Genomic DNA, 13,054 nt, shown 5'->3' on the forward strand with positions numbered 1-13,054 from the left:
GGGGAGGGGAGGAGAGGGGAGGGTGAAGGAAAGAGTTGAGAGCCAGCCTCTGCTGGGTGGGCAGCGTGTGTGTGCCCTGCTGGCACCCTCGCCGCACCTCCGTGACGTGGGCAGACCCTTCCACGTCCTCTTTACAAATGAGCAAACCAGGACCCGGCGGCCCCTGCGTCCAAATGCTTGGCGGGCGAGTGGGGAGGACAGAGGTGCAGACGGGGCAGCTTTGGTGACAGCAGAGGTCTTGGAGCACTGAGCGAAGAGCGGTCGATCGGCGGACGAGTGGGGAGGGCTCCAAGGAGCAGGCGCCCCCTGAGCTGGGCGGGCCGTGCAGCCGAGGGGCCTCCTGCAGAGACTCGGAGGCCCGACGGCGTCCGGCGCGGCTGGGAGATGATGGGGGGTTCCAGCCTTAGCGCCGGGTGGAGGGCACGCTGGGGACGGGCTCGCGGAGGGGGTCCTCTGGGCCTGCCCGGCGCTGGCCCGGAGCACGTGCTGCTGCTGTCTGACTCCCGGCGCCTGTCCTGTGTGGCAGCCTGTCCTCAGCCCTTTGGAAGGCACCAAGATGACCGTGAACAACCTGCACCCTCGAGTCACCGAGGAGGACATTGTGGTGAGTACCGCATCCCGCCAGAACTTTCTGTCTCAAACCAGTTCTGTGTCGGGGGTCCCCAAGGCCACCGCCAGGTTTGCCAGTTCTTCAGGAGGACCCAGGACCCCGCGGAGAGTCACGTCGGGCCTCAGGTTTGTTACAGGACCCAGAGCAGGATCAGCGAAGGGAAAGGCCCGTGGGGCAAAGGCCGGGGGGCATCCAGGTGCAGATTTCTGGATTCCTCTCCCCGCAGGGTCACACGGGAGGCCCCCTGTCCCCCCCCCCCCACGACGAGCTGTGACGCGTGGAGCCAGGGTTTTTATCGGGAACTGGTCGCGTAGGCGCCCTCTGCCAGCGCGCCAGGCGCCCCGGAGGGGAGCAGTGTCGGCTCAGTGCACCGCTCTGACCAGCTAGGGTGGGGGGAGGCCTCCCAGATTCCGAGTTCCCAGCCACCAGCCGGTCGCGGCCGTGGAGGCAGGTCTCGGAGGAGATGGCGGCCGGGCCTGCTCGCACGGCCCTGAGGCGGCGCCGCTGGGCCTCGGAGGGGGTCCCGTTCCGCGGCGTGCAGTCCTGCGGCGCTGGGAGTCTCGGGGCGGCTCCCAAGCACAAGGAACGGGGTGCGTCGGTGTTCCCTGGAGGCTGGCTGCCCCGATCGCCCTGGTCTGTCCTGTCCCAGCCTTGGTTCCCGGCCGGCCGCAGCCAGCACTGCCCGGCCACCTCGTTTTCCCAAACTAATAGTTTAAAATCCGGGTCCCCTTTTGAACTGCCAGATCACGAATGCACGCACCGCGTTCAGTAACAGCCCCGAGTGGCCGCCACGCCCGACGCCGGTTTCGGCTGTGAACCGTGCCTGCCGCGGAATCGCTCCAAGAGGGAGGCAGGCTCGGCAGTGCGTGGTGCCCGCCGTGGAAGTCGTAGCCGACTCTGACTCTTCACAAACTAACGAGGAATTGAAACTTTTCCCCCGATGATAAAAGTAGTGACAGCGGCCATTTATTGAGCTCTTGCTTGTTTTGTAGTTTTTGTTGAAGTTTATCTTGAGAGGGGAGGGTATGCGTGCACGTGCGGGGGAAGGGGCAGGGGGAGGCGGGGAGGGGACGGAGAGCAGCCTCCGCGCTGTCCGCACCGAGCCCGGGGCTCGTCCCTGGGGCTCGTCCTCGGCCACGTCGGGACGCCGACCCGACAGAGCCCCCGGCGCTCCCGCCGAGCACTTACTATGTGGCCCATGTCCGTACGCAGGCTCTTAGAAGACACGGTGGTGGGAGCTGACCTCCTGTGCCGGCCACCGCAGCCGTGAGAATATTGGGATCACGCTTCGTATTTAGTTCCATAGTTTGTTTGGGAATGTAGCATTTTCCGCATCCCCGTGGCCTTTTCATAAGCCGTGGTGTCCTAATAACAACCTTGCGAAGGGAGTTACGAGGGAAGAAATGGTGTGGGTGCGAGCTGGCCTCCGCGGTCCCTCTCTCCTCACCGCGTGCGCTCTGAGACACGGTGTTGGCAGGACACGTGTGTACACAGCACTGCCCTGAAAAACGCCTTCGGTGGAGCTTGCGGCCCCCTGGGAAGTAGGCGAGACCGTTCTTTTCTGTTTTTCAGAAGAGAAAACTGGGGCGCCTGGGTGGCTCGGTTGAGCGGCCGACTTTGGCTCAGGTCATGAACTCGTGGTTCGTGGGTTCGTGCCCCATGTTGGGCTCTGTGCTGACAGCTTAGAGCCTGGAGCCCCGGCCCGACCATGCTCTGTCTCTTTCTGTCTCTCAAAAATAAACGAACGTTAAAAAAAAAAATGAGTAAATAAGAAAGAAAACCCATTGTCAGAGAAGTTAAGTAACTTGCATGTTCCCAGGTGACATACTGACCCTCCCTTTGATGAGCCTACTTGTTCCTTTTCATGACAGCTCTCCGGGACATGCTCTCCCCTCCTTGTTGAGGCGGCGGGTGCTGAAGCAGGGGGCTTCGGGGCGCCTTGCGGAAGCGCACGGACTCCGGGGCTTATGAGCCCGACCCGTTTCTTGCTACCAGCTCGGCTTGTCTCCTCCTCTGGTCCCGCAACAAGAGACCCGGGTATCCCAGGGGTGCCACCTAAAATGGCGCCTCCCTAAATCCTGGGCACTGGGCACATCCAGCTGGAGTGCAGCCACCAGTCTACCCAGAGCCCTCTGGGTCGTGTGAATGGCAGGCGGGCAAGCATTCTACAACGCTAACCCCCCTTGTTCTTTGCAGGAGCTTTTCTGTGTGTGTGGAGCCCTCAAGAGGGCTCGGCTGGTCCACCCTGGGGTGGCAGAGGTGGTGTTTGTGAAAAAGGATGATGCCATCACAGCGTATAAGAAGTATAACAACAGGTGTCTGGACGGTGAGTCCGGGAGGAAGCCGCCGCCCCGGCAGAGCAGGCCTGCCTCGGGGTTGTGGGGGAGGGGGGGGCTCCTAGTTCGTCCGTCCCGCCGGGGTTTCCGGCGCACACAGGGTCGTGCGGTCCCTGCTCTAGTTTTCGCCCAGCTCTAGTTCATAACTCTCACAAGCAGAGAAACACCATTTCTCCATGGAAAGTTCTCTTAAGGGATCTTGCCAGGGAGGCCAGGAGTCTTAACCTCCTTCCAGATGTTGGTCTGATTAAGGCTAGGAAACAGGTTCCTCGAAGGCCTGGAGCTTTGGCTGTGAGCCTGGGTCAGCTCTGCTCCTGGGGAGTAAGCTACTGATTTCACTGAGTTCAGAGCCGCATTATTATCTCAGGTTAGCCTGTAGGGAGAAGCTCTGCCTGCCGTGCCTCTTCTCCGGGGATTTGTTTTTTCAGTGACTTTGAGTACCTTTGTGCGTTTATGGACTACATCGATGCAGAGACTAATGTACAGTTGGTGGGGTTTTGATTCGCATTTCCCTGATGGTGAATGATATTAAGTATCTTTTCATGTGCGTATTCACCACTTGTATGTCTTAGAGAAATGTCTATCAGACTATTTGCCCACTTTTTTAGTTTAAAAGAATTTTTTTAATGTTTGTTTACTTTGGGGGGGTAGAGGGACAGAGAGAGAGAGAGAGAGAGAGGATCTTAAGCAGGCTCAGTGCTATTAGCACCGACCCCGATGTGGAGCTTGATCTCATGAACCCTAAGATCATGACCTGAGCTGAAATCAAGAGTCAGATTCTTAACCAACTCTGCCACCCACCCAGGCACTCCTAAAGAATTCTTTATATATTCTTAACATGTCTCTTATCAGATAAGTGATTTGCCAGTATTTTCTCTCATTCTGTAGGTTGTCTTTTCACTCTCCTTGTTAATGTATGCATTTACAGGCATATATGTTCCTCTAAGCAGTGCCTTAGCTGCAGCCCATATGTTTTGATAGGTTGTGTCTTTATTTTCATTCACCTTGGAGTATTTTCTGAATTCCCTCATGATTTCTTCTTTGACCTATTGGTTCTTTAGAATTTCTCTGATCCTCCCCTGCTCGCTCTGTCTCTCAAAAACAAATAAAAAACATTAAAAAAAAATTTTTTTAATGGTTTTAATTTTCATATATTTGTGAATTAACCAAATTTCCTACTGTTCCATAGTGTTCAAGGAGAATATTTTGCTGCTGGTTCATGCTTCTTAGCATTGACTTATAATCTTCTGTTTCATTATTGGTCTTCTGCCTGGTTGTTGTATCCATTAACAAAAGTGAAGTATTGAAATCTTCAGCTATTATTATTTACTTATTTAAATTCTGTAAGTTCTGCTTTGTGTATTTGAAGCTCTGTTGTTAGTTGCATTTATGTTTATAATTGTTTTCTTCCTAGTGAAGTGATCTTTTATCATTACAAAATGTTCCTCTTTGTCTCTAGATCACATTTTTTGTTCTAAAGTCTGTTTTGTCTTATATTAGTATAACCACTTCAGTTTCTTAGGGTTGCTGTTTCGGTAATATGTTTATTTCCACCCTCTTACTTTCAGCCTTTTTATATCTTTGAATCTTAAGGTCTATTTCCTATAGATAGCACGTTGTTGGATTTTGTTTTTTTAAATCCTGTCTGACCATGCTGCCTTTTGATTGGATTAAGTAATCCATTCACATTTATTGTGGCTTCTTTGTTTTTTACATTACATGAATATTTTCTAGTGTGACATTTAAAATTTTTTACCATATTTTTTGAGTCACTATCTTTATGACTGCTCAAGGGTTTATAATATTTGTTGTAACTTATCAGAATATTTCAGATAAATGCCGAATTCTAGTGAGATATACGTTACCCCTACATGGCTCTGTTCCCTCTCCCCCTGTTTTTTGTGCCGTTGTTGTGCACAGTAGCAGTGCAGTGCTTGTAGGGTTCGTCCTTCATAGACGAAGTAGAAGTGTGCATATTCACTTTTGAATTCTTCTTGCACGTAGTCTCATCACGTAAGCATTTTCCTTTCCTACTTCACAAATTTCGCCTGCGTCACAGAGTTCAGTGTCTCCCTTACTTTGAGTTCTCGTCTCCTGCTTGAAGCAAGGAATGTTGGCCACTTTGCATTTTGGTGCTGTCGCCGTCGCTGAGGTTTCAGAGACCTCGGCCTGGGATCCCCAAAGCCTGGCCACTCCATCCCCAGTCAGGGAGCCAGAGCTGCCAGTGGGGGGTGCAGAGGTGGCAGCCCTTGGCCTTTTTTCCTAGGCCGAAATCTTATGGCAGAGCCTTTTCTTTTTTGTTTTTTTTCAGGGCAACCAATGAAGTGCAACCTCCACATGAATGGGAACGTTATCACCTCAGACCAGCCCATTCTGCTGTAAGTTCCAAAGGCAGTGGTGCTGGGGACAAAGTGGAGCTTTTCTCCTTGTTTACTCTGTGTGACTGTCTCTGCTCCGTGGGGTAACTTGCCTGCGTCACCGCTCTCCTCTGGTCCATTTCCTCTGCTCTGACGGCAGGTGGCCAGTCGGAGTGCTGAATTTTGCACAGAGTGAGTCGTCTTGTCATTTCCGCAGGGGTTGACCCCACAGGGGCTAGTGTTAAGACCTTGTCCTCAGCTTTTTAATGTAGAAATACTTCAGAAGGAAGTGCAGAGCAGGCCACTTGTGTCCCTTGTACAACTGTGTGCACCATCCAAGTGATTGGAAGACTCCAGGTCTTTGTCCTTGACCCTGATGGGGACAGTGCCCGGTACCAGCCCTGTTGTGTTTTGTTTAACACCTTCAGATCTATGTCTGGCCCAGGACTGAGGATCTTTTCAGAGCCTGGGATGCACAAAATGTAGCCTGGCAGAACATCCTTTTATAGATGAGGAGACAGAAACCTCGGAGGATATTAGGCCACGGTCAGTGGGGCAGGCAGACGGACGTTGAAATTTGAAGGACTCAGATATTGAATCGTGTGATTTGGACAAGTTTCTAAAGCTGTATTCCAGAAACAAGTTATATTCTGAAAAAACTGTGGGTTTTAATGACCTAATACATTTGGGAACCATTGCACTAAACGGAGTGAATTCACAGAAATCCATACTAAGCTGATGGGGGTGACCGCACCCCTGAGGGACCCGCAGTGTTTCCTAAACCCAAAGCCCCCGATCACGACAGGCTGCAGAGTGAGTGAGATCAAGGGGCGCAGAGAGCGTTCATGCAGCGCGCAGCTGTCGGAACCTGCTTAGTGAGTGGTGGGTCCCCCCCCATCCGAGGGAGAGCTGACCAGGACTGTGACCCTTCTCTGCTCTCCACAGACGGCTGAGTGACAGCCCCTCGGTGAAAAAGGAGAGCGAGTTGCCTCGCAGGGTGGATTCCACCGCCGCCTCCAACCCTCCCGCCGAAGTGGACCCCGACACCATCCTCAGAGCGCTCTTCAAGTCCTCGGGGGCCTCTGTGACGACACAGCCCACAGAATTCAAAATCAAACTCTGAGCCGGGGCGCGAGGCCGCCAGAAGCAGGGGCTGAGGAGGGTGGCCGTGTTTCCTAAAGCAAAGCTGGTGACCAGCGGGCCGTCGGACTGGAGACCCCTGAGCGTGGGAAAGGCCGCCAGGGGTGGAGAGCTTCCTTGCGGGACGGAACCCACCTTCTGTGTTGTGTTCTCCCCTGTGCCCCTCTGTGCGTTCTCGTTTCCTCTAGTCTGTGTCTTCTCCCTCGCCCTCATCACCAAGATAGGCTTGTGTTGCTCAGAGCGTCTCTACCCCTGATTTCAGCCCCGGACTGATTCCGTGTGTGGAAACGATACCCGGAGTTCTCTGGGTGACTTCGTGTGGCCCTGTGGAGCGCAGGGCAGCGCCTCTCTGAAGGACAGTTTTTTTCTCGAGGAGGCGAGGAGCTGTCTCCCCTTTCTCGTTTTTAACCTTCTAGATGGGGTGGGGAACGGGTGCCCCTGCCGTCCCCACGGAAGCCGGCCACTCACCTGCCAGCTCCCTGCAGGCGGCCTGGGCGCTCTCGCCACGGCCAGCTCCACGCCCCTGGGGTCCGGGGGGGGCCCCGCGGCAGGGCTGGGGGGCTGCCACACTGCTGGGGAGAGCGTTCCCAGCCCTTGGCTTCGAGAGCCTGTGCCGTCTCAGGTGACTCGGTAAATTCTCGAGTTCACGGTGCCCCTCCCTAGCTCTCGGCCTTCTGGGGGTCACTGCGGGAAGGGGTGTGCGGCCCTGCAGTGCTCGCGTGGCATGGGCTCCTCACCCAGCTTGCGCGGGAATGCCAGCTCTCTGCCAGTGGGGTTTTTTATTTTTTTAAAGGTCTGGCCATTGTTCTGTTACACTGAGCGTCCGGGGATTGTTCGGAGGGGATGATGGCTTGCTCCTGGCTCTTCTTTCTGCATCAGGTGCCTACAGGACAGTAGGGATGCAGATGCAGAGAGGGCCAGAGGTCCAGCCGCCACCAGGGGCACTGTTCCCATTGTTGGGAGTGACTCATCCATCTGTGACCAGAGGGTCTTTTCCTGCCTTGGCAGTGAAGGGGGGGGGGCGGTGAGCAAGCAGAGCAGCCCTTCCAGGCAAGCTGGTAGGTGTCCCCTCAGTGTGGTGCCCGGCAGTCTGGGCAGCCCCCGCATACCAGGAGAGCATGGCGCTCGGGGCCCTCTTTGTTGGGACTGCGGGGGACTCGAGGCGGGCGAGCTGGAGCGAGCCGAGCGCAGGGTTCTGGAGCTCCACAGAACCCATAGCAGACGCTGGGAAAGGCCCAGGTCTAGGAAGTGAAGGGGACCTGAGGCACTAAGAGTCTTTCGTGGCCTGCTTAGGGCCGGCCCGGTGACAGAGACTCTGGAAACTCGTCTTCTCAGAGTTGTCGGTGAGCAGGAAGGACCCAGGCTTTGATCACACGCAGCCCTCCAGCTCTGAGGTTGCTCGGAACTTGGGAGTCCAAGGAATGTACCTGATGGCGCCCAGCTTCCACTTCTCTGAAAGATGCTGCTTTCGTTCCTTTCTTTCCTTCTCTCCAATTTGGATGGGTGCAAACTTAGTTCTCAGCAGCTGGAAGACATTCCTCCTACACTTTCCCCTCCTTGGTCCCTGAGCGCACCCACGAGGCAGCAGGACCTGGTTCTTCAGGTCCTGGAGACAGCCGGATCGCTGCTTGGACTTGGCTTCAAGTAGGGATGGCAAATCTCCTGCCTGCATGGCTTCACTCTCCCCTCCTCCCCTCCACCACCGCCAGTCCCCTGCCAGGCGCTGTGGCGATCAGAGTTCACTGAGCTCGGCTGTCCCGGCCCTCCGCACCCGGTCCTCCGGACGGCCACATGGCCCATTGCAGGGTGGAGCCTGTTGGCCTCCCCTGCTCTGCAGGGCAGCATCACGGGAAATGGAAGAGAAGGGGGTGGGCCCGTCCTCATGTCCCCCTCCACTCCCACCCTTCCACATTCCTCACGCGTGTCTCTCATTCGGAAGGAGAGAGAGACATTAAGGGACAGAGGAGACTATATGTTACCCACTTCTGAATAAATACTTGTTATTCCTACCTTTGAGCTGTCCTTTCTTAAAAGATGAGTGGCCTGCAGGACTTGGCCCTGGAAAACAGGAAGCCACCTCTGCTTTGCTACTCACCAGCTGTGACCTTGGGGCAGCTCCTCGCAGCACTTGCCGGAGCCCGGCCTCCACAGCTGAGGATGCGAGCTGTGGGCATGAGTCTGAAAGCCAGGCACGGTGCCGCAGTGCATCCTGGGCCTGGAGTGCCTCACTGGGTGTTCGGCGTGGTCCGCTCCAGCGTAGAAGGGAGTCTGTTCACGGGGAACAAGAGAGCCCAGATTTGGCCTTAGTTTGAAGAAGTGCAACTCACTGGTGAAATTTACCTCTTAGATCAATTACACACTAGGAAGATAATTTGGCGGTGGTTTTTGTGTGTGTGGTAAAATGCACAGTGTTCGGGTGTGCACTTCAGCAGTGAGTGCATTCACGTTGCACACCTGTCCCCACCATCCCTCCTCCAAACCCTGGCAGCTGTCAGGATGCGTCCTGAGCCTCTGACTGCTCACGTAAGTAGAACCGCGCAGTATTTGTCTCTTCATGACTGGCTTATTTCATTTAGCAAAATGTCCTCAAGCATCTTCCGGGTAGCATATATCAGATGACGGATACTACATTGTATGCGTATCCTACATTTTGCTTATTTGGATGGACAGTCGGATTGCTTCCATTTTCTAGTTGTGAATTCCGTCAACATGGCACACATTTCTTGTTAAGACCTTTCCATTTTGGGGGGTCGGTACTCAGTGGAATTGCTGAATCATATGGCCATTCCATTTGTAACTTAAGGAGCTCCAGCTCTGGTCGCCACGGCGCGTTTTCGTGTGACTATTGTGCTATTGAAAGTGGGACAGCTCCGGGGAAGGTGGAATGGAAGGAGCACTTACCTCTGTCCTTTCCCCCAAACACCACCCTGGAAATTTTATGTGAAACGAGCAGAAGCCTGCGAGGTGGAGAGAAAGCACCTTACTCGGACCGAGTTCCCCGGGTGTTCTGTCTGTTTCACGTCTCCCGAGCCGTGCTGGAAAAGCAGTCAAACCCCCCAGTGAGAGCCAGAAAAGGTGTAGCCCAGCGAAACCACCGGAGACCCCACCCTGACTTCACCGACACAAGCGCAGTTGGGAACCTAGGCTTCCGTCCTTGCTAGGCAGTACTGGGGACACCCCCGGGTTCCTGTTGGAGCGGTATCAGAGAAGGCCAGGCAGGGCGCTGGAACTTCCAGCGGGGGTCAGTGGGGGCCATATGAGAAGTGAGGCACCCCAGCCCCTCCCCCCAGGGTGCTGTAAGCAGAGGTGTAAAGGGATGATGGAACTCCCCCCATGAAGTCAGAACTGAGGTGCTCCCACCCTGGGCGTCAGCAGACCTCAAGGAACCCGAACCTGGCACTGATTTAGCAGTGCCCTTCCGACCCCCTCAGAGGAGGTGTGCTGCAAGATTAAGTAGGATCCACTCTTCATAACAACCCCAGTGTCCGTCTTGCGGTCAAAAATCACTCCTAGAAAAGGTCAGGAAAATCTCGAAGGGGAAGAGACAACACCGAGATGACAGAGATGTTAGAATTATCTGGCAAGGATTCAAAAGCAGCCATAATAAAAGTGTCAACAAATAATTAGGAACACATTTGAAAAAAAATAATAGGCCAGCAAAGAGAACATCTAAAGAATCCTTTAGAGCTGAAAAGTACAATTACTAAAAAAAAAAAAAGCAATGGAGGGGGAAGAATCCTTGAAGATAAAACAATAGATACTACCAAATCTGAACTCTGAACAGAGAAGATAATACTTTAAAAAAAAGATGGGAGGGGGCACTTCACGGACCAATGGTCCCATGACACAAAATCTGTGTCATCAGAGGACCACAAGGAGAGAAGAAAAATTGGGGCTGAAAAAGTAGTTGAGACAATAGCCATATACTTCCCAGAAGTGGAGGAAGATTGAAACCTGTAGATTCAAGATGCTCGGAGAATCCCAAACAAAATAAACCCGAGGAAATTAACACAAAGACTCGGCCAAATGTCCGAGAAGCCGAAGACAAAAAATGTCAAAACCAGCAAAAGAAAAATGACAAGGGAAGGACAATGTGAGTGACCAGTTTCTCACCAGAAACCACGGACCCGAAGAGTGTGGCGCATCTTTCACGTAGTAAAAGAAAAGTCATGTCAACTGAGAATTCTGTGTCCAGCAAAAAGTGTCTTTCAGGGACTAGGGGGAGTTTGGACATTCTCAGATGAAGGAAAGCTAGGGGACTTGGTTGCCTGCAGACCTACCCTAAAATAATGGCTTTAAAAGTTCACTAAACTTAAAGGAAAAAATAAAAGGAGGAGCGCCTGGGTGGCTCAGTTGAGTGTGTAACTTGATTTCTGCTCGGGTCATGATCTCACAGTTCGTGAGTTCAAGCCCTGCACCACACTCTACACTGACTGCAGAGCCTGCTTGGGATTCTCTTTCCCCCTCTGCCTCCCTCTCAAAATAAACAATATCAAAAATAAAATTAAATAAACTTAGTATATCAGAAAGGAAGGTAGAACAACAGACATAGTAAAACTATGAATAAAAAAATTTTTCCATGAGTTTCCTAAATTGTGGTTAATGCTAGAAACCAAAATTATAATATTGATGTGGTTTTCAGTGTACATAGAGGAAATACTTAAAGCAATTACTTTTTAAGCAAGGGAAGGCAGTTTCTACCCTTCACTTAAAATGGTAAAATGTCAGCAAGAATATACTGTGGTAACCAGTATGTATGATGAGATTCTTAGAACAACCACTCAAAAAAGATAATACAACCAAAACCCTACAGATATAAATATGGATAATAAAAAGGATTGAGGTGCTTGGGTGGCTTAGAAGGTGGATCTAACTTGGCATGAAAGGCTCTTCACAGATGTTAAAGCCTGAAGGAGAGGGGACGCCAGGCTGGCTCAGTTGGTTAAGTGTCCGGCTTCAGCTCAGGTCATGATCTCACAGTTTGTGAATTCAAGCCCCACCTCGGGCTCTGTGCTGACCGCTCAGAGCCTAGAGCCTGCTTCAGATTCTGGTCTCCCAATCTTCTCTGCCCCTCCTCCCTGTCAAAAATAAACATTTAAAAAAATAAAAAGGATTTCTTTAAAAATGTTCAAATAACCCACAGGAAGACAGGGAAGAAAAGGGAGATGAAGTATATCACTAAGTACTGTATATCAACTGTAAATGGTCTAAATATATCCAGTGAAAGGTCGGCAAAGTGGGCGAAACGTGACCTAACTATATGCTTCTACAAGAGACTCACTTCAAATATGACAATATAAGGTTGAAAGTGAAAGAGTTGAAAAGTATATATCATACAAACAATCACAAAAAAGTAACTATGCTAATATCAGGTATATAAGAATTCAGAGCAAAGAAAGTGACCAGAGACAGAGGAACATTATATAATGAGAAAAAGAGTCAATCCACCAAGAAGATATAATCCAAAATGTGTATTTACCAAATGACAGAGCTGCAAAACACGAGGCAAACCTGGAAGTATTGGAAGAATAGCAACTTCTCGCTTGAAGACTTGAACACCACCTGCAACCATCGGTGGAACAACCAGACAGAAAGTCAGCGAGGACGCAGAACGGAGCACCGTCAGCAGGATCCTCCAGGGTCCAACCAACAACACTCCACCTGACAGCAGAAGACACATTCTTTTCAGATACCGTGGGATGTATACCAAGGTAGACCATGTCCTGGTCCATAAGACAAATCTCAACAAATGGAAGAGAACTGAGATCATACAGTGTGTTCTTGGGTCACAATGGAACTCATAATCCCTGGGTTAAGTATTGAAAGTGTTTTGTCTAAGAGACAAGACAAATGTGTCTGCTTTTACCACTTCTGTGTTGTTTTGTTTTTTGCTTTTACCCCTTCTCTTTAACACTGAACTAGAGGTTCTACCCAGGGAAGCTGGAGGGGGAAAGAGTGGGGGAGTTGCAGAGAAAAGCATGCAGATTGGAAAGACAAAAGTAAAATTATCTCTATTGGTGGATGACATGGTCTTTATACAGAAAATGCTAAGGAATCCACTGAAAGACCACCTCAACTAATAACACAGCATTCTTGCAGAATACAAGATCAAGCGAAGTACTTACAAGGAATAATCTTAAAATCATATTAAGGGGTGCCTGGGTGGCTCAGTCGTTTAAGGGTCCAACTCTGGATTTTGACTCGGGTCATGATCTCACAATTTGTGGGATCAAGCCCTGCATTGGGCTCTGCCCTGACAGCACAGAGCCTGCTTGGAATTCTCTCTCCCTCTTTCTCTGCCCCTCCCCTGTGTGTGCTTGTTCATTCTCTCTCTCTCTCTCTCTCTCTCTCTCTCTCTCTCTCTCTCTCTCTCCTCTCTCTCTCTTTCTCTCTCCCTATCAAATAAACTTAAAAAATTTTTAATGAATAAACAGTCATGACCTCAGAGTCTTGCGATCAAGCCCCTCATTGGGCTCCTCACTGAATGTGGCACCTGCTTAAGATTCTCTCTCCCTTTCCCTCATCCCAGATCTCTCTCTTAAATAAAATCACACAGAGATGCCATTTAAAAAATCCTATTGAAATAATTCCACTTAGCCAGTTAGCATTAA

General features: G+C 51.4%; 1 protein-coding gene and 1 long non-coding RNA gene across 4 annotated transcripts in view; one reads left to right on the forward strand and one right to left on the reverse strand.

The window, feature by feature from the left end:
- POLDIP3 (DNA polymerase delta interacting protein 3) overlaps window positions 1-8,452 on the forward strand; it is a 21,027-nt gene extending 12,575 nt beyond the window's left edge. For 2 of the 3 annotated variants that reach the window (XM_029955678.1, XM_029955679.1), the window contains exons 6-9: window positions 527-604; window positions 2,807-2,936; window positions 5,258-5,324; window positions 6,249-8,452. In XM_029955678.1, coding sequence (XP_029811538.1) covers window positions 527-604; window positions 2,807-2,936; window positions 5,258-5,324; window positions 6,249-6,426 — 453 coding nt within the window. In that variant the 3' untranslated portion in view covers window positions 6,427-8,452. The remainder of the gene's footprint in view (window positions 1-526; window positions 605-2,806; window positions 2,937-5,257; window positions 5,325-6,248) is intronic. The other variant, XM_029955680.1, reaches the window with a different exon arrangement.
- Window positions 8,429-12,623, reverse strand: LOC115305436. Its single transcript, XR_003914781.1, has 3 exons — window positions 12,569-12,623; window positions 9,345-9,400; window positions 8,429-8,711 (listed from the first exon to the last, which is right to left on the reverse strand). It is a non-coding gene; the product is annotated as an uncharacterized LOC115305436 (long non-coding RNA).
- Window positions 12,624-13,054: the final 431 nt, after the last annotated feature.

This window comes from Suricata suricatta, chromosome 10 (assembly GCF_006229205.1).
Source record: "Suricata suricatta isolate VVHF042 chromosome 10, meerkat_22Aug2017_6uvM2_HiC, whole genome shotgun sequence".
Lineage (NCBI taxonomy): Eukaryota > Metazoa > Chordata > Mammalia > Carnivora > Herpestidae > Suricata > Suricata suricatta.